This window comes from Neltuma alba, unplaced genomic scaffold (genome assembly GCF_004799145.2).
Source record: "Neltuma alba isolate B1F8T4 unplaced genomic scaffold, ASM479914v2 tig00013788_pilon, whole genome shotgun sequence".
Classification (NCBI taxonomy): domain Eukaryota; kingdom Viridiplantae; phylum Streptophyta; class Magnoliopsida; order Fabales; family Fabaceae; genus Neltuma; species Neltuma alba.
The window spans coordinates 3,071-24,453 of NW_021637909.1; the positions used below are offsets into that span (position 1 = coordinate 3,071).

The following is a 21,383-nucleotide window of genomic DNA, read 5'->3' on the forward strand; positions in this document are numbered from 1 at the left end:
GCCTCCAATAAGAAGTAGCTCTCCTAAAATATCTACCGCATACATATGAACTTGAACTCAACTACTCCTCTAGCCCTCCTTATAAGGCAAAAAGAGGAGAAAATTTTTTTGGTCCTATATACAAGTCACATTACTAAATTTTTCATTTAAATCATAATTTTACTATTCATTTATCATTATATTGACTTTGTACTCTTAGGATAAAGTGTATATTAAAATTAAATAGGGGTAAGTTTAGAAAGTCACTATCTCTTGTCTTAAATATAAGAGTTAGTTGAAATTCGATTTAGTCCTAAATATAAGACTCAAATCTATTTTGTCTTCCATATTTATTTATTTTTTTAAAGCAGTCCACATGATAATTACACATATTAAATGGTTTTATTCTAATGCATACAATTGACAAAAGTACTGTAGGAAAAACAACACTCATTTATTACAAACACCTAACTCAACTAATTTTTTTAATATTCTCAAACTAGTTATCTAGCTCTCATACTAAGGATCAGAGGCAATATTAAATTTTAAGGCAGAGTTGATGAGATTCAAGGATTTTTTTTTTTGGTGAAACATGTTAGAAGTGATTTGTACATAGTAGCCGAAGATTATTATTTTTAAGACAAACTTCTAGCTATGACCATTGACCAACGCTTATTGGTTTAGCTCTTATTTGGTGAGAAAGGCAACTGCACAGTCACCAGAGGGAAAAGTTATCTTAAATTCATTCAGGGCAAAGACTATTTATTTAAAGTTACAAAAGATTTATCTACCCATAGTCTGGTACAAGTTAGATACTTCATACAAGCACCTAAAATATCTCCTTAATTCCTGTTTATCTCACATTATTCCTGCACCAAACATATCAAATTATCATGTCGTATATCCTCTAGGGACGTATTTTAAAAAGTATTTTTGGCAATTATAAAAGAGAAATAAATGCACAGAGCTAACACATATGATTTCATTTTAGAATAATACAACTTCCTATGGTTAGTTAACAAAACATCCTTGCCAGTATAAAGGAATAGAAGGAATAGATAAACCTTTTTAAATTTTTCTAATTTTTCTCAAGAGAGCTTAAGCAACTTGGTCAGAAAAAATAATCAATTACACTTGAATCTTTGTCGCTGACAATCTCTAAGCAAACAAAGGATATAAAAACACTTAACCTTCTCACTCGAAACAAGAACAAGAAAAAACAAAAAACCAAACCTGGCAGGAAATTTTGCTGATTATGTGGGACATGTTATCAAGCATGTGAGGAGGAAGAGCATTGCTACCCAACGCATCCAAGTTTGCTTGCTTCCCCTGTTCAAAGTTATGTCAGAATCAGGGAGGGACAAGCTTTAAGAAAGAAAAGGCAAAATGGCAACACTGTCACAACCTGAAAAACGGGAGGGATGGCTGTGGTGATACGGTGAAAGATGTCTTGAACGACGTTAAGAAGAGGTCTAACATCAATATGTCCGTCAACAGGAGCATGAGTGGCCACAACTTGTTGCATCAGTGCATTGTCTTCTGATGCTGATAGTGTGAGGCGTTTAGCCATTGGTTGCATTGTTTGGGGTACCATTGTAATCTACTTCAATGGAAATTCTGGGCAAGGAAAAGAAGGATCAACAGACGCAAGGCATTTGGTAATGCCAGTGGCTTGGTGAGGTGTAAATGATGTCTGATTCTGTTGAATTCACTTTTTCTTTTTGGGGTTGGTAATAATTCTGTTGAACTTCTATACCTTGCTTCATTTTGGGATTAAACCATGAGGTAAGGTATTGGAATTTGGGAATTTCTAAAAAAGACTTGTCCCCTTCTGTTCTTACCTTTTTGCCATAGGCTTAACAAGGCCATTGGAATTTGGGAATTTCTGAAAAAGACCTGTCCCCTTCTGTTCTTACCTTTTTGCCATAGGCTTAATAAGGCCTTAAAAGAATAACAAATAAATAAAAATAAAAAAATTTATTGAAATTTAAATAATACTTGTAGATTTTATTCATACCGAAATGTTATATACACCATCCCTACTCCATAATTTACAAAGCTAACACCTCAGCTGGAATAGTATGTGCAACTTCAGACCATATTGGTCAGAACTATTATACAATGAAATGATATTGTTGGAGTTACCTTATATTGAGCTCACTGATTCCCAGTGAGAGATAATTTCTGGTAAATTTGAGTCTACAGGTAACGTTAATGAACGAGCTGAGATTGAAGTTCTTGTAGTGTCGACTAGTTTGAACCATTGGCTCGCAGGATCACAGGTAGGATCTGTGTTCAAGCATTTGCAAGTGTTGGTAACGAGGTAGTTGTTGGAGTCCACATCTAGACAAACAGAAGACCCCTTTGTGAGTTTTGACGAGAGGTGCATCTTAGATTCCGATATTATGTCCCATTTGGAATTAGGCCCCGAACATATTATGCTTAGTTTTGCTGGCATCCCTACATCGTCTGCCTGTAAGCAGAAATATGTTCCCTTCATTGTTAGTATCTTCTGGGGCGTGTATTTCCAGCCTTCAGCTTCAGAGCAGGATCCCAACGTCAATGGGTCAAGCAGTGATTTTCTTTGCACGCAGAGACCCGTCAATGGATGGAATATTACTTTATATGGCCTGCCTTCTGATATCCCTGGCCCTGCATATATTTCAAAATTTCAATATTAACAAATCATAAGTGGAAGGGAAAATCTATATACCGGAGTTTCAATCACTGAAGTCTGGTAGTTATTCTGATATAAGCATGCCATATGAATCATTAGAAGAGTTTGAAGCGATAATTAGCGGGATTAAACCAGGCAAAGGGATCAAAATTTCCCATTGATTCTTTCGGATATGCAAAAGAATGTGTGAGAAGGACAAAAAACGAGAAGGTGGGGCCAACGAAATCCATTTATATGGGTTTCACTTTCTTCCCTCATTACTCTCTTTTACCGGAGACTGGGGGGAAAAAGCTGTTTATTAAAGTAGAGAAAGAGAAGGAAGGTGAGGCCAGTACAATTCATCAAGCCCACTTTTTCAAGCCCCTTTGGTATTTGAAAGAATCCGAGGTCACTGAAGTCTCAATACAGAAGATATTCTTGGATTTCAAGAGTATCTATAGATAATTCAGATTGCATTTAGACGTCATAAAGAATGAGGTGTTCGGATTCTCTTCTAGCGATCCTCTCCTATCCTCTCTAGATGCTATTGAATAGCACAAGGGAATGAAAGTTCATACCTCGGAAAGGAGATTGGAGAGCAGAGATCCTCTGTAAGAAAGAAGAATTCCTGATATCACGCCAATCCCAGTTGAGAAGTCCATAATACTCATTCATTCCAACAACACCTTGCCTGAGGTAATAACTTCCGACAAGGGTCCATAATGCCCAATCCAAGTCATGTTCAGCTGCCAAACCCAAGAAGCAACTCAAGTACCTATTGTCGTTCTCGTTGGTGCCTCTTAAGTCCCCACCAAACTCGCTCACAAACAATGGCCAGCCTTGTTCTAACCAAATAACCCGACAGTCTCATCACATTTCCTGAAACTTGGCCACACACATGATTTGGGTTGCCATGGACCCATGCTTGACCGTCCGTGAAGGCATACCAGTGTACTTCAAATACAAGTTTCCTCTGAAACGACAGCTTTACTGGTCGTTCCCTGATGAAGGACAAGTCTTTGTCGAAATTTAGGCCAGAGAGAATCACCAGAACGTCCTTGTTTGCTGCATGCACTGCTTCTGCTCCTTTTGTCATGTACCTTCACCCAAAATCAAGACATCCGCCTCTCAATTTCATTTCATGCATGTCGATCGATAGTTATAATTTCCAATTGTTGGGGATCAAAGGGCCATCGAAATTATTTTCTTTTTTTTTCCCCCCCTAACTTCCACGCCCAATAAGTGTGTATGGCTAAGAGATATATTGATGATGATGATGAATTGATGATACGTGTGTTATTTTCAGCATCAGCTTACAAAAGATCTTACAACGTTATTGGCACAAAAACATAACGACTTCATTGGTCCAAAACAATTGCGGTGGGATATTCCATTTTATTTTTATCGCCGTACAGGCATGCATAAAATGGGCCTAATCGGTATAAATTAAATTAAGGGGAAAACGATTTTTTTTTAATTATACATAAATTTCTATATTTAAGACTTGTCATTAAATAGAACCAAAACAGAAGAAGTAATTTTTAAATAAAATATATTAACTTCCCTTCTATTCAATCTAAATTACAAAGACCTTCTTTTTATTTTGAAAACTTATATAGACCTCTCTCAGAATCAAAATATATGTTGTACAAACCTCTCTTCTAGTTTTGAGATTCAACTTATATCTACCTAACCATTAGATTGACCCATTAAATCATAATGCCTCTCTTTAATACAAATATTATTTAACAATTATCATTTAATCACATATGACATGTCTTTATTTGAAATTAAAAAATAATTTTAATATATATCTATTTTTTTTTGTTATGATATTAAATCAATTACCATATACAAATTTAATTAATTTTGTGAATACAAAATTTTATCTTATAATAAATTTAAATATTTAATCTTTTTTATTTATTAAAACTCATTTATGTAATATTTTAAATATATATGTTAGCTGAAAATGTTTTGCAATCATATGTAAGTATTTTCAATTAAATTATTAAGTTATATCTTAATTTAGTAAATTTAGTAAAAATATTAAATACATCATTGATAAATATTAATGTTAAAAGATAAATTGGAGATTTAATATAATGAGGAGCAAAGTAGTAAACATGAGTTATTCTAATATGGTTTTAATTAAAAGATACATTTAAAGAATCATTTCAGAATATTTTTTAACAATGTTAATAGTCAGAACTAAAATTTATATTTTCAAAATGGAAGAGAGTCTATGTAATTGAGACAAAATAGAAAAATAGTCTGAATATTTTACTCTAATTTTTTTTTAACATATTACATCTCTTGTCACTAAATATTTTTTAACATACTAGTATTACATATCTTACCCCAAAAAAAAAATTTGGCCAAGATCTTGTAACTAATTATTATTAAAACATTATTTTTAAATTTAAAATATATTGTTTTTACATATGATTGAAAAAAAGAACATTAAGCATATTAGGTTAAATAACTTACTTACTTATAAAAATATAATTATAGAAAATAAATACGTGACTTTCACAATTCACCCTCCTATATAAGAGTCTTTTTTTTTTCTTTTGCCAACCCTATATAAGATTCTTTAAAACAAGCTTAAGTTCTAATTTGTTGACCAAAAAAAAAGCTTTAATTTCACATATATTATAATGGAAAATTAGGAATAAATCTCTCATTGAAAATTTAATTGGTAAATAGTTCTTAGAATGATGGGTTGCCAGGAGAAACTAAGTTACACAAGTAAAATTAATTACAAAAATAGAATATGATTTGCACAAAACATTACTCAGGTGTGAGAAGCTAGTTTATACATAAAAGAGATGGATTGCAAACAAGAGAAGATGTTGCATAAAGAAATATGATTGCGCATGAGAAAAAATAGATTACATACAAGAAACATTAAGTTGCACACAAAAAAAAGTTGAGTTACACAAAGTTCTAAGTGATCATTTGTCAATTTATCCTCAGTTTTAATAATAAATAGATAAAATTTATACTATGTGGTAAATTCTTATGTACCATGTTTTTAAGAAATTAATAAAATATAAAAATAAAATCATGATAAACGAATGTAAAAGTACAAAAATGCCCCCATCGATTTTTTTTAAAAAAAGACATAGATCATAGATTTCAGGTCAAAGAAAAAGACGTAGATTGTAGAACTGGTAGATAGATATTGAACGTTGCCACCGATGCGGGCGTGGTTCAGTGACGTCAACGATAGGAAGATGGGCTAAAACATGATTGGGCTGTTCCACGAAATAACGTACGTACCGATACCAATCGTTGACGTTTTGTTTGGGGCCTCGCAGTTCATTCCTCAGGCTCATCCCAACCACATTGGTCACTCCTTTGAACAGCGAAGCCATCTTCGTGAGCCCCTCCACCCACAGCTCCGGGTCGAAATCCCGGTCGCCGAAGAATCCATTCCCGTCGGAGTTACTGCAACACCATCCCGGCTTCGTCATGTGGTTGTCTAATATCACCATCACATCCTCCTCCCCCATCCTCTCCACCACCCACTGTTCAACATCAATCACTTAATTAACCTAATTTCCAGTGCGTAGATTCTTATAAATTGCAATACATAACAATTTATGTGAAATTAAAGCCTGCAGAATCGTTATTTCTACCTTGTAAGCTTGGATAAGGGGAAGATCGATGATGAATGGGTTATTGGATTGGATGCCGGCGATGGATTGGAGGAGGCCGAGGTTGAGGAAGGACTGCCTGACGGTGAGGGAGGCGAGAGAGTCGTTGGTGACGAGCAGAATGGGCCAAGTGAATCTCACGCAGTTAAATCCCATCGACTTGATTCGTCTGGAGATCACATCCACAGGCTGCTTGCTCAAACCTTCTGCGAGTAAGGGTTCCAGATGCGACACCCAATTCACACACGCTAACTTCACTCGCTCGCCGTCTTCCGTCACGATCCACCGCGAATTTGTGTACAGGGGTTGAGACGACGCCAGTAGAAGCGGGAAGGTACAGACCAGAGCCAACCTTAACAAGAAGGAAGGGCTCCCCATCTTGGTGTTCGTTTCTGCTTGATTGAGCTTATGGATTATACGATAGAGTCACTCTCCCAAGTTTCCTTTATATTTAGAGCAATGGATTGATGTTTCTTTCATGGCTTCATCATTTCTGTTCAACTGTCCCTATCATGGCTCGCCTTGTATAATTGTATTTACTGTTTCTTGCCTTCTATGTTTTCGTACTTATCTCGTCTTCAGTTTGAATAACGTTCACTCAATGGCCTTCTATTTGAGAACTTGTACGCAAGAAATTATGATTATTGCTGGTAAAAAAAGAAATTATCTTTTTTTTTTTATGAAGGACGTACACGACAAAACTAGCTACACGTTATGTTTCTGGCCTCTCGGGGGCCATTACCACTATTCTCCTTAACTACATAATCCAGCTGATTTGAGAGCTCACTAAAGAGATATAGATCTGTTTGCATCGTACTCGCAAACTTAGCCAACGCGTCAGCAGCAGTGTTCTTTTCCCTGTTCTGCCCCAGCAACCATAATCACAGCATTCACAGCCTGAGCAGTCTCCTTCTACTTCTACGACCCTGAATCCTCGATCCCAAGCGACCTTCAAGGCCCAAAGAATGCTCCATGTCTCAGTTGATAGACTCGAACCCAAAGGTAGTCTATATAGAAAGCCGCATAATACTGATATTGTAAAAAATGAGAAAATTGTAATAAGGTTTCACCTAAAAGAATTAAATAAAAAAATCTCTTAAAATTATTAAATTAATCTAAAGTCTCAAGAGATTTTACTGTAAGAATTTTATCGGTGAAGTTTTTTTTTTTCCCAAATAATGACAACTACATAAAACTAAGCATGGCCCAAAGCTTTCGGGTCTTACCAATGAAAGTTTTAATAAGGATTTTTTTTTCTCAATTTTGTTTTTTGTTCTTTTAGCTGCCTAATTTTTCATCCATTCAAAAGGATCATCAAAGAAGAATAATTGCTGGGTTAAACTAAAGAAGCAAGGCTCAAAAATAATTCAGAAATTCAGTGTTGGAGCCACATAGAATGAATCTCTCCTTTTCTCTTCCGATGTATATTAAATACTCCTCCGGTCCTTAATATAGGACCCAATTGTTGAGTTAGTTTTGGTCCTTAATATAAGACCCATTTTTCATATTTATTAATTTTCTCTAAATTACCCCTATGGATATTCCCTCAACCATAATCAAATAGAAAAGAAAGATGGGGTATTAAGAAAGATGATTATGGTGTTTTAGGAAAAATGTGTCACTTTTCTTATAATTAACCAACTTACTTAACTTCCTTAATCTAATCAAATTAGTTAAATGGGTCTTATATTAAGGACCGGAGGAGTAATATATATCATTTTTAATGTGATTGGATTTGGATTTTTAGTAAATGAGCGAATGGATTTAGTTAGGAAGCACTTACCGAAACCTCTTTCTCTATCTTTTCCAATTCTATGTGAAGACTAAGCGTAGGAAAGGAGAAGAGGGAAAGAAGAGCTGAAGAAGCTAAGAATTTGAATTCCCAGAGAATTTGGATTGCTAGAAAATGATTTTCTCTGTTTGTGCAGTTTGAATGTTGCTTCAAGTTACGCGTATCTAATTTTGTCTTAACGTGATGTTTGGCCGTCCTTTGCATTTGTACCACCAAAATGCCTCAATTTAAGCAAAATTTCTTGACATGGATATCGTGAGATATTATCTCCAATGCTGAATATATAATAGAACAGTTTTTATTCGTCTTAAATAGAAGACCTTATTTAACTTTGTTTTCAAAATTTATAATTTTTTCCAATTCAAATAACTATTATGGTATTTTAAAAAAATTAATACAAAATTTTTATAAATAATTAATTACTTTAATTAATTTTTTAATATTTATAAATTAGTTAACTAGATCTTATAATCAAAACCGGAAGAAATAATTATGACGGCATGTCCCTAGTAGGCTGTCTACCCTTTTTTGGGCCAAAAAAAAAAAGGTTTACCATTTAGAAAACATTGAGATTTTAGTGTCTGCCAAAAAAGGATGCTCGCATTTTAATGCTTAATAATATTGCTTCTGCTCTTGTTTTTCCTTTGCTTCTCAAAAAACTTCATCACGGTTTGTGAGTCCCAGCTCATTTCTTCCCTGTCTTAATCTTATCTATTTTTTCCTGATCGTATTTGACACTGAACTGTGTTATTGACCTTCGTAGAAGCATTAAACTGCAACTCTCTCTCCCCCCCCCCCTCCCCCTTTTTGACAGGAATCCATACCCCAAAAAAAAGTCATTGTTCAGTGATCTACTACACTTTGGTTACAAATTTATTTTTTTATAGTGCAAAAATGGTGTAGTTGTAACTGCTCTTTCTCATACCATCCAAAACAAAAGGGAAAAATTGGAAACAAAACCCTCATTAAAAATTTAATTAACAAATGAAACCTAAAGACTTTGTGTAACTCAACTTTACTATGTGTAACTTAACTTCTTTTGTGTGTAATTTATTTTTACTTGTGTGTAATGATCTTCCTTTGTCCGATTTGCAACTCAATTTCTCTTTGCGTAATAAAATTTTCTTATATGCAAATCATCTTTCTTATGTGCAAACTAATTCTTTATATCTAAATATTATTCTGTGCAAACTATCATTCTTTTGCGTAATTTATCTTTTTTTACGTGCAACTAATTTTTCTCCATGCAATCAATCATCACAAGTCTTATTTGCCAATTAAATAGGGATTTATCCTCAATTTTTCCAAACAAAAATTTGTAAAACACAATGTTGTATCTTGTTTGGTTATATTTGCTTGAGGAATCCGCTCCATCCTGCTTGCTTCCATGCGTCACAGCTTTTTTGTCCATTTGCTCTTTCCACCGCTGAACTTGTTTTCATCACCTACCAGGAAATTTCTCGAGTATTCCAAGAACAAGAGAGCCAGCCATGGCAGATCATTATATGTCACTTAATAAAAAATTACTATAATATTTTACCATTAAGTTTGTCCTTATTTTGATTTTAATCTATATATTTTAGTGTCTCAAGTTTTTTTATTTATTTAAAGTTTTGACCTATGGTTTGAAATTTAAGGGATCAAAACCAAAATAAAAATAGATTTGAAAGAACAAAGATAATAAATAATTAATGATTTTTTAAAGCTTTGATTTATGATTTATAGATTATAAATAAAGTCTTGTGATTACGAAAGGAGGTAGTATATAGATTTTGAGAGGCCGGCTTTGGGGTTTCTATTGAGGGCTTCAAGCCTTCAGCCTCATCAATTGCGTCGTCCGCCAGGAAAAGCATCGCTTTGGCGTTTCAAGCAAGGCGACCAGATTCAATTCTTAATGATCTAAAATATAACTCATTTTAATTCTGATACATCATTTGAATTAGGGTATTGTTTGGGTTGACTTATAAATATATTTTATATAAGTCGAGATAAAATTTTTCTTATATACTTATTTCATACTCCATAAATCACGATTGAAATACTGTTTATGAATCATTCCAAACAAATCCTGTGACTAACTCTCCTCAATTAAAACTTGCCCTCGGTCAAATGTATCTGGCTGCCCTTCTATTTTTCAATGTCCAATGTGTATTATCAAGAACAAAATTAGAAAATGATAATTAAAATTATACTATAAATCAAGAATTTCTTCTACATCGTATCCAGAGATTGAAGGAATAATTAAGGGTTTGTTTAGATTATAGTGCCGCAAAAATGGCTTTTATCCCGAATTTAGGATTAAAAATTAATTAATATAATATAACTTATGTTTAGGTAGATTTTTATTAAAAAAATTTAATTTGATAAAACTTATTTGAATAATATATTAAAAAAATTAGTTTTTTAATTTAAAGGGGTTAAAAAAGTCACCCCACAATCATGGGAAACATTAATTTTTTTTTCTCCAACTGACTTATCATTATTCTGAACATGCACTTAAATTCTTAATTTCCAAATAAGCTGGACGCGGGATTTGTCCGGGCTGTGTTTCTTGCGTCAAAGTCATCGGCCGGGAGGGGAACTTTCTGTACAAGGCTAAGAAAACGAAAGCCAAAAAGAAAATCTTGTTTCCAAGTGGGAGCTTTTCTCATTTTCTGGTTCGTCCTTTCCACACTTGAAAGACCGAAGCAACTCGGCAGGTTGTGTGTCTTTTTCTGACTCGCCGTTTCTCTCACACAGACGAAGTTTCCTTCTCAACCAAATCGGCGCCAAAGCTCATCCCTGAAAGCCCTTTATTTTAATCATCTCTCTCTCTCTCTATATATATATATATATTCGGTTTCTGCTGCTACTCGCCTCTACCTTTTCCTTCTTTCTTTCTTTTTATAATTCGTATTTTTGTATAAAAAAAAAAGATTAAAATTAGATGTGATCCAGAGAGGAAAAGGAAAGAGACTGACGAATTGGGACGCAGTATCGGTGACGGTGTTGTGTTGTGCTCAATTTGGGTACCAATATAATCGCCGTCGCGGTTGTCATCATCTTCCATTTCCACTTGCTTAGTATCAGTGGCAAGCGATTCCAATCAAAAGATCAAAAGGACCATCCATATTTGTATTTTATATTAATTTATTAAGCCATTGTCCCAAACTCCAAGTGTTCGTTCATAATTGGGCTTCTTGGATTTCCCAATTCAATACAGATTCCTTCAACTTCCTCCCATTTCAAGGGCTTTATTTTGTTTCCTTGATCGCCGATAATATTATCTAAATGGCGGCCGTTGGTGACGGAGATGCTGATGCTGTCCTTAGTGATGTTGAGGATGATGACAATCCCGTGCCAATTACGATCCGGAGTCCGGCTCCGGAAGATGTCTCTGCTGACAGAGTTAGGGAGCTTCTCGTGGAGCTCGATCGGGAGCGCCAAGCTCGCCAGACGGCCGAGAATTCTAAATCCGAATTGCAAGTTTCCTTCAATCGGTTGAAGGCGCTTGCTCACGAGGCTATCAAGAAACGCGATGAGTTCGGGAGGCAGAGAGATGAGGCTTTGCTTGAAATAGAAGATGCTAAGAATTCGAAAGACAAGCTTTTGATGGAATTGGCTGAGGCGAACAGAGTGAAGAATGAGCTGTCGATTCAGAGAGATGAGATTGCCAAGCAATTCGATGAATTGGTGAAGGAGAGAGACGCTCTTCGATCGGAAATTGGAAATTCTACCCAGATGTTAGTGAATGGGATGGACAAAATATCTGCGAAGGTCAGTATTTTCAAAAATTTTGCTGGTAATGGGTTAGCCAGATCGCAGAAATACACGGGTTTGGCAGCTGTAGCGTATGGAGTAATTATGCGAGCTAATGAAATTGTTGAAGAGCTTGTTAAACAGATTGAGTCAACTGCTAAATCTAGGAATAAGACAAGAGAGCAGATGGAGCAGAGGAATTATGAGATTGCCATTGAGGTTTCTCAGCTGGAAGCAACAATTAGTCAATTAAGGGAAGAGGTCACAGAGAAAACTTCTATCGTTGAGAATTTGGAGAGAACGCTAGCCGAGAAGGATGAAAAGGTAAATGAAGCAGTAGAGTTGAAACAGATTGTCATTGATTACGATGACAAGTTGAGTAAGTTAGAGACAACCATGGAATTACAGAGGACTTTATTGATCGATCAGTTGAGTTCTGTCTCTAAAATTCATAACCAGACTTACCATGTTATTAAGATCATTGATGCAAATCATTCTGAAGTGTCGGAATCCTTGTTTCTTCCTCAAGTAACAGACAATGATGGACTTATACGCGCCTCCTTGGCAGGGATGGAATCTATATATGAATTGATTAGGATTGTTGCCGAGAAAGCTAAGGATGTGTTTGAAAATAAGAATAATGAAATCAGGACTTTGGAAGATACAGCTACTCGATTAGTTAGGGAGAAAGATCAAATTGGTTCTTTACTTAGAAGTGCTTTGTCGAAGAGGATAACATCTGATCCATCTTCCAGAAAAAATGAGTTGTTCCTAGCTGCAGAAAATGGTTTGAGGGAGGCTGGGATAGATTTCAAATTTAGTAAGCTTCTTGGAGACGGAAGGGATGCAGCTTCAAACGACAAGGCAAATGTAACGGAAAAAGAAGAGGATGACATATGCTCTTTGGTAAGTGTTTGCTAGCATTGTTTTGTTTCATTGTAAATTATTGCCTTTAATGTTGTTTGCACTTTGAAGTTTCCGTGGTGAGTTTTATATTAATATACTGCTCACAGGCTGCTGCTTTGGAGAACGTTGTTAAGGCCTCTCAGCTTGAGATTATTGATCTGCAGCATGCTAGAGATGAATTAAGGTACATGACTGAGAAAATTTCCGAAATTTTTACTGTGTATCTAATTTGAAATTGGCTGAAAGAAAATCTTCTCATTTTTACTCTCTGGAGATTATGTATAATTTCAGTTTTTAGTTATGCTGACCTTTCCTTTTTTAAATTTATTGTGGGTTTTACTACTTTGTTCAACTGAATTAAGGACAGAGTTGAGTTTACTTAAGCAGCACGTCGAAGATCAGGCCAAAGAGCTGAACCTTAGAATGCAACGAATAGAAGAACTTGAAGAGAAGGAGAAAGTTGCAAATGAAAGTGTATGCTTACATATCTTTTCTTCGTCATTAGATCGATCTAGTTACTGTCACCCAAACACTGGTTAAATTTACCTGTCATTTGTCATGCAAAAAGGAAAAAAGAACTAATCATTTGCGTATTGTCTATCAATGTTGAGTATGCTGTGGATTGTATGATAGGATTTAACTGTTAATTCTTCTTTGATTCTAAGTATGAACTTAACCTACTTATGATGTAGGTTGAGGGGTTAATGATTGACATTGCTTCTGCTGAAGAAGAAATTAATAGATGGAAGGTGGCAGCAGAGCAAGAAGCTGGCGCAGGAAGAGCTGTTGAACAAGAATTTGCCACACAGGTATGCCCCCTGTTATAGCAATCTTACTGGATATTCACGATTATTTGTTGGGATTAAATAGAATGATTATGTTAATCACAGATGGAAATAATCATTTTTTCCTCTTAATTTTGTAAATTCCACTATTCTCATAATTCAAAGCTTCACTAAATATATAAACCGTTCAATGGTAAAGTTCCAGCTTTGGTTGAGCAACAATGAAATGTGAAATTCAAAATTACTGATGCACTCATCATATTCTGATGTGCCTCTTTTAAAGTACTCTTACGGGTTTGCTCAACAAGTTTATCACTGTAATAACAGCAGGTTAATATTGTGGTGTGTTACAAAATTCGATATTTACATTGCTACTACTGGCTAGTATTCCTCGTTGAAGATGCAATATTCCTAATTACTGGTTGGAAAATCTGCAGCTGTCAGCAGTTAAGCAGGAACTTGAGGAGGCAAAGCAATCCATGCTGGAATCGGAGAAAAAACTAAAATTCAAAGAAGAGACGACAACTGCTGCAATGGCAGCAAGGGATGCAGCAGAGAAATCTTTGAGGCTGGCAGACTTGAGGGCATCACGGCTAAGGGAAAGAGTGGAGGAGCTTACACGTCAGCTCGAAGAGTTCGAGAGCAGGGAAGACTCAAGGAGCCGAAGTAGGCCTAGATATGTGTGCTGGCCATGGCAGTGGCTTGGCATGGACTTTGTAGGACCTCATCGGCCTGATGCACAACAATTACAGGCTTCAAATGAGATGGAGCTCTCTGAACCTTTCTTATAATTGCACCATTTGTTCTGCTTTTCTTATTGTGATTTCTTCATTTTCACATTTACCGAAAATGTAGCTTGTAGCACCAATCTCTTGAACAATCTCTTTGGTGGAGCAATGGTGGTATTAATGGGCCACCATTATACTGTACAGCCCGAGTATCTGCTGGTTTTGACCTACCATCTGGTTGACCTTTGTGATCCTTGCATTGACACATTTGTGATGTTCTTTTTCCCAAAATTTAGAAAGATGGTTGTTTGAGCTAGGCACGCGTGGGCATGTCCAAGGGACGATGCTTGAGCTTGTAAGTCAAATACTGTGAACACATCACATTTTCTTTCACTTCAGCAGTGATATACGGATGCCCCAGCCCTTAGCTAAACCATGTTCTTAATCACAGATGGGTCTGTCAATCAGGGTTGCAGCTCGGAGGCTGTTCAGGAAGAATGGTTTCCTTTGCTATGATGAAAAGAGCCCTTTCTTTTGAGAAGATTGAGTTGAGATATTTACAGCAGAAGGAATTAGTGATCATTTCCAAAGGAAAAATAGAGAATAGGAATGAGCATCACCTAGAGGAATATCACCAATGATTCATTTTAAGGCAAATCGCGAGACGTGTATAGCTGTTTGTTTGGGAAGAGTGGAGACAATCTTTCTAGTTCGTTTTCCTATTTTTTGTCTTGGTTAATTTTCCAAAGGCAAAATATGAAGAACTTGAGCTTTACTAAGTCTGAATTTTACTGTTAGTGTATTGTACTAATTAATCTTAAACACTTGAATAAAAAAACTAAGTTTTAATTTCCTGTTTTAATTCAAGCAATGTGGCAAAGCTGTCCCTAAATTGTGAATTAAAATATTTTACAATCCGACTAATTGCATTTTCCCATATCACTTTCTTCCCAAATAAATAAATGCATACAAGTAAAAATCCATTTTTCTAGACTATATCTAGGAGATGCTTTTGAATTACAAAAAAACAAATTATAAGTAATCTAAAACCCACCAGAATATACTCGAATGAATTAAAGATGGACTAACTCGTTAATTAAAATTAGAGAAAAAGTAATTTTGGCTGATCAAATATAAAAAAGTTGTTAGAGAAAAGATGAGAAGTTGTGTTGAGAATAATCTAATTTTAACTTATTTTGATGTAAATTACCAAAATAAGCTAGAAGTAGGTTTTCAACACATTACCATCTTTACAAGTTACCCCCTTTTTATAGTATAAGCACCCCATATCCTAAGTCAAACCATCTTTCAGGCACAACAACTAACTCAAACTAATTCGAATCAAGACATGACAGGAACCATTAAAGTTGACGCTACTGGCTCCTAAAATGCTGCATTCTCATATCTCGAACTCAAAACTCATGGTTAAACTAGAATAGTCCCAACCAGCTGATCTAATTATCGCAGTTAGCCACTCCATTATATTTATTCAACTGAAACCACTTTTTTTTTTTGGTAATTTTAAACAAGCAAGCCTAAATCTAAAATCGATTGCTGTGAACCAGGATGAAAAACATCACCCACTAGACCAGCTCTGTAACTTGGCCAACAGACGCCTGAACGGTCAAAATCAAACCGATGCTGCCGCAAGTTGAAATCCGCTCGGAGTCGGAGGGGCCAATCTGGCCGCGTGGTAAATGCCTTGGGGAAATTTCTCCTCAAACTTCCTTAAGTAGAACTACTGATTGTATAAAGAAGCTTAAGGCAAGCTCTGTTTTATTGCCATGAATATTTTTCATCCCCACAAAATGGGCACTCAGAGATGTCAGATGTGTGTCCAATAGTTGAACTTGACAGTATAAGCTTACCGACTTCCTGAACACTGACTTCTAACAATTCCTGGTTACATTTCGCTCGTGCTGCTAGTATTTCAACAGTGTAGAATCGAATTCGAACTCTGCCATGGCATTAATCAGATAAGGAAGACTGCCCCTGCAAATTTTAATAACAACAGTGAATTTACATGTTTTTTGGTTTTTACCAAAAACAGTGGATTTACATCAGTGTAAAATTGTGTAATTACCATCATATCCTACGGCAAACTACAACAACTAGTAATTCATCAATAGAAAATATTACCTCCGGTCCTTAATATAAAAACTAGTTGGTGGGTAAAATTTGATCCTATAAAACCTCAATCCACTTTGTCTTCCAAATTTATGATTTTTTCTTCAAAATGTCTTTATTGATTTTAAGGAATTCCTACCAAAGAGTTGTTCCAATACACATGATTAATGAGAATAGTTTGAAGAAATCAACACATATTTATTATAAATGACCAACTTAACTAATATTTTTAATATATTCAAATTAGTTACTAACTCTTATATTAACACCAAAGGTAGCATATTTAAAAGATGTATCAAAATATGAACTGGTGCTCAAGCAACACATCTTAGCATTAGCAATTATTCCTCTGGTCTTATTTATAAGGAAGAGAAATAAGAGATTTTTTTTGTTGTCCTATATATAAGACAGAAAGAGAAATTTTTCACATGAATGTATAATTTTACCCTTCATTTGTTATTGTGTTGACTTTGTTTTCATGAGATATAATATATATTAAATAGGGATAAAGTTGAAAATTTGTTGAATTTTTCAGGAAAGTTCATGCAGTTTAAAGTTTTTATTGGTCTGTGTGAAATATATTAGAAGTGACTTATAAATAAGACCAAAGGAGTAATAATAACTTCAAAAGATAAAGTCCACATCTATATCAATTAAGACCGAAGCAAAATGCGCACAGAACTTCAGCTTAAGTTTTGTCAGATGAGAGCAAATTCAACATACTAGGAGATTGACATTATATTTTATGTTAAAGAAACTAGATATGTAGCAAGAAAGCAACATGTTTACATGTCACAAGTTCTTGGTTTCACCACAACTACATGGAATATGACCTGGCACAAATTCTTTTCTTTATATTGAGTGATTAAATGATATTATTTTTCATGCACTGATGAGCCAAAAAGTGGCAGAAAACTTACCAAATATCTTGAGATTCGGTAGTTCAGAATCCTTCAACAACGTTATGCAATCTCTAAAGGATACATGCGTCCAAGCATTTTTCATTTTGTTCTCTTAATCTTGTATCAGATAGGAGTTGGCAGAGGCAAAGAGGACAAAATAGTGTTACGGGTTGAAGCAAATTCTCCGCTTAAGAAAACGTGCTGAGTTTAAAGAACTTCAAACATGCTTGGATACGTGCAGGTTGCATGGAGACATTTTCCTAAACAAACTTGCTTCATCCTGCCATGTACACGGGTGAATTACATCACAGGACAGTCAAAATTTTAACAAAGTATTCACGAGGTAACGGAAATGCTAGATTAATCATATATAGACTAGAGTAGCATTCAGATTCATTGTACTACATTATAGTACACCGTACATATTGGACTACATAATACCTTTTAGCTCATAAACATCTGCGTAAGAGGGAGACGTATCTGTCTTAAACGTTTCATTCAAACAATTTCTCCTCTAGTTTTGTCTTTTCCCCTCAATTCACAGAAAGCAATAACATATCATATAAGTTTGAAATTTCAAACAATATAAGCCAACAAATCTGGATTTTTCTTGCCAATAGAAATCACAAACCACAAAAAGGTTGCAAGTTGTAACAGCACCACAGTTTTTTTTTTTTTTTAAATAATGTTATTCAATTGAATACTTAAAGCCTGGGCCCAACAAGGCTAACTAGGGGATCTTCTCTTCTTCAACGATCACCTGTTGCATTATAAGAAGTCTTGGAACTTAAATGTATAGCCAGATATTCACCCATTAGATAATGTCCAAGAAAGTCAGTGCTTTAAAATCTGAAAAAAAAAAAATTTTCCGTTCAAGGATGTACCAGGGTAAACGTTGTGGTAGAAGGAACTAGATATTGGTCACACCGAGGAGAAATGCCTGTTGAATGAGTAGCTCCAAAGTCCAAACTAATGCTCTGCAACACACAACAGATGGTATAGTGAACATCATAAACTTCAACCTAGTGAAGCAATGCATAACAAGGATAGGCTGGCATCCCAAGAAGAATACAAAACTAGCACCAACAGGTAAACAAGTCAAATAACAATTAAATAGCATAGAAGGTTAGGATACATATCATACAGTGCAAAAGCACAAGTGAGCACAGAATCCAGCGACAGCACATGCCATTGCACTGTGAGGAGCAGAATGATTTGGCAAAGATTTATTGCTCTCATTGCAGAAAGAGTATATATAGTTGTTATGTCTTTCGGAGGTTCACAGAATACAAACCACTGCATTCCTCATGTAGCATCACTTGATTGGATGGCATTGATTAGACTCTCAGAAAGGACTCTATCAAGTGTAAAACCCTTCTCCATCATTTGGTCCCAAACCCTACAAGCAACAGAAAGCTTGTTTTCCTTTAATAAACCTGCAATGATCAACTTGAAAGTCACCTCATCAGGACAGAGTTTTTTCATCTGCATTTCATTATATAAATGCATGGCATCTGTTATTTTAGAGGCTTTACAGAGTCCGTTTATGAGGGCATTATATGAGATCACATCAGGACTTATTCCATTCTCCACCATATCACTGAAGACACTGCAAGCCATATCAATCTTCCCAGACTTGCAAAGGTAATCAACAATTGTTGTATAGAATATACGATCAGGAAGCAGATTCATACTTGTCATTTGATCAAGAAGTTCCTTGGCAATATCAGAGTTACCTTCTTCCAAAAAAGCTTTTATAAGGATTGTGAATGTCACCACATCAGGTTGAATTCCCTTCCCATTCATTTCCTCAAACAACTTGTAAGCCTTTCTGATCTGACGAGCCTTACAAAAAGCTCTAATAATGGTATTATATGAAACAACATCACACAGCCCTTTCCTTTCCATTGTCTTCACCATCATTACATAGGCCTTCTCCAGCTTATGAGCTTTGCAGAGACCCTTCAGCAATTCATTATAGCTATATACATCTAGTTCCATCCCACTTCTCTCCATCTTCTCCATCAACCTCACTGCCTCCTCCAGCATAAGCTCATTGCAACAATAATCCAACAATATGTTGTACGTAACCAAATCCGGCTCACACCCATTTCTCCTCATGAACGATTTGATAGTTAGTGCTTTATCAATCCTACCCATCCGACAGAATCCACTTATCAAAGCATTATAAATCAAATTATTAACATCAACTCCACCCTTAATAACACTTACTGTAAGTTCATATGCCAAATTAACCTTTCTACCACTATACAACCCAATAACAAGCGCCGTGCTAACCTTACAATCCGGGGATAACCCCTTTTCAATCATATTATCCCACATTTGTGTGGCTTCATCGAGGCGCTCGGATTTACATAATGCGTGAATAATTATGGTATATGATACAACATCAGGTTCTCTTCCTTTATCAGACATGCTAGAGAAGACCTGTAGAGCCATGTCTAACCTATTCTCATGACATAAAAGATTCAAATAAATGTTAAAAGCCCAAATGTCAGGGACACAACCCAGAGTATCCATATCTTGAAGAAGCTTCTCTATGAGACTAAAGTTCTTAACTTTACACAAACCAGAAATAAACCTCGAGTAAGTGAATGGCGTCAAAGAAAAACCTTGGAGATTCATCTTACAATAATAATATTCAGCCAAATCGAAGCGCGATTCGCGAACCAAAACACCGATGAAGCGATTGTAATCCAAGCTCAAGACGCGGCATTTTGATTGGGTCAGTTCGCTGAACACTTGAATGGCTTTGTCGATGAGTCCTGTTTTAACGTACTTGGAGATTTGAGAGCGGTATATGTGGCGGTGAGCGCCAAGACGTTGAAACATATCAGAGTGAACGCATAGCAGCGAACAAAGTAACTAAATACTCTTGTTCTGAATAATAATGAATTGAAACCCAGACGCTTTTCTTGATATCAAATGCGATACCATATATTCCCTCAGGTTTTTCTTCTTTTGTTTTCTCTCTTCTGATATTTTCCCTTTGCCTGGTTGGAGGCTAGAGGGAACACTGAAGAGAAAAGGAAGAAGCGCCTTGTTCAACCTTCGAGTTCAGCTACGAAAGTTTCTCCTTTTTTTTTTTTGTTCTCTGGACTTCATGGTTTATGAACTGGGCTGACTCTAAAAATCCTCACTTGATAAGCCCAAGTAATTTTGAGCCCGACGACCAGCCCAATTTGAAGTTCAAAATGGCATCCTATTTTTTGGACTGAAACGGCTTACAATTAAAATGGAGCAAAAGCAAACTTTTGATTCTATTAATTATAAAATCTCATTTATATTCAATAAATAAGATTTTATAACTAAGACCAAAAGTATTATTATTTTATATAACGTTTAGTTTGGTTTTTTAATTTGATAAAATATTATTATTTTTTAAAAATAATACTTGCATCAAATTTTTCATGTCCATTATGTCTAAATTCTCCAATCACATATGACCATTTGTCCTATTTTTAAAATATTAGCATTTAATATCATTTTAATTATAAATTTATATATAAAATAAGATACATGACCATATGTGATTGAAAAATTTAACATAATAAATATAAAGAATCTGACTTAAGCATTTTTATTTTTTTAAAAAAAAAATTCTTTAAGCTTAATATTGTTAGTTTCAAATGATAATTTTATATGTCAGTGCCTCATAAACCTAAAATGTGGCCTTTAATCGTTATAAATGTATTATCAGTTTAATTTAAAATTTCAATCTGAACATTTTGTTTTAAATTAAAAGATCAAAATAAAAATTTATGCGAAGTTCAAAAGTCAAAGATACACTTTTACTTTAGAAGATTATTAAATCTCAACTCCAGCTACGTAAAGTGAGGCAGTCATGTTAAAAGAGTACGATCACCAAGGAAAAAAGAGTACCTAAAGCATAGTTTGATACGAAATATTAAAAATGAGATATTAAAATTGAAATTGAGAAAGTAATGTTTAGCATGATAGATTACTCATTACATGAAATTAGACAAACCTATATACTCCTCCGATCCTTAATGTAGGATCTAATTATTGAGTTGGTTTTGGTCCTAAATATAAGAACTATTTCTCATATTTATCAATTTTCTCTAAA

General features: G+C 35.0%; 2 protein-coding genes and 1 pseudogene across 3 annotated transcripts; 1 reads left to right on the plus strand and 2 right to left on the minus strand.

Moving 5' to 3' along the window:
* Positions 1-1,941: 1,941 nt before the first annotated feature.
* On the minus strand, positions 1,942-6,909 carry LOC114739159 (glycosyl hydrolase 5 family protein-like; annotated as a pseudogene).
* Positions 6,910-10,996: 4,087 nt separating this feature from the next.
* LOC114739158 (myosin-9-like) lies at positions 10,997-14,537 on the plus strand. Its single transcript, XM_028927210.1, has 5 exons — positions 10,997-12,733; positions 12,841-12,917; positions 13,096-13,207; positions 13,426-13,542; positions 13,956-14,537. The coding sequence occupies exons 1-5, from the start codon at positions 11,360-11,362 to the stop codon at positions 14,307-14,309; spliced, it is 2,034 nt and encodes a 677-aa protein (XP_028783043.1). The 5' UTR covers positions 10,997-11,359; the 3' UTR covers positions 14,310-14,537.
* Positions 14,538-17,535: 2,998 nt separating this feature from the next.
* Positions 17,536-20,285, minus strand: LOC114739160 (pentatricopeptide repeat-containing protein At1g13040, mitochondrial-like). Of its 2 annotated transcripts, none has more exons than XM_028927213.1 (3): positions 18,570-20,285; positions 18,160-18,252; positions 17,536-17,555 (listed from the first exon to the last, which is right to left on the minus strand). In XM_028927213.1, exon 1 carries the CDS (start codon positions 20,126-20,128, stop codon positions 18,581-18,583), a length of 1,548 nt encoding a protein of 515 aa, XP_028783046.1. In that variant the 5' UTR covers positions 20,129-20,285; the 3' UTR covers positions 17,536-17,555; positions 18,160-18,252; positions 18,570-18,580. The 2 variants fall into 2 exon arrangements, with proteins under 2 accessions (XP_028783046.1, XP_028783045.1); XM_028927212.1 differs by having other exon boundaries at positions 18,420-20,285.
* Between the last annotated feature and the right edge of the window lie 1,098 nt (positions 20,286-21,383).

Excerpts from the sequence above, each read along its gene's own strand:
- LOC114739158 (XM_028927210.1), top strand. The coding sequence starts at position 11,360 with ATGGCGGCCGTTGGTGACGGAGATGCTGATGCTGTCCTTAGTGATGTT. Across the intron at positions 12,734-12,840 it reads AGGATGACATATGCTCTTTG|GCTGCTGCTTTGGAGAACGT; the intron begins GTAAGTGTTTGC and ends TACTGCTCACAG. Across the intron at positions 12,918-13,095 it reads CATGCTAGAGATGAATTAAG|GACAGAGTTGAGTTTACTTA; the intron begins GTACATGACTGA and ends AACTGAATTAAG.
- LOC114739160 (XM_028927213.1), bottom strand. The coding sequence starts at position 20,128 with ATGTTTCAACGTCTTGGCGCTCACCGCCACATATACCGCTCTCAAATC.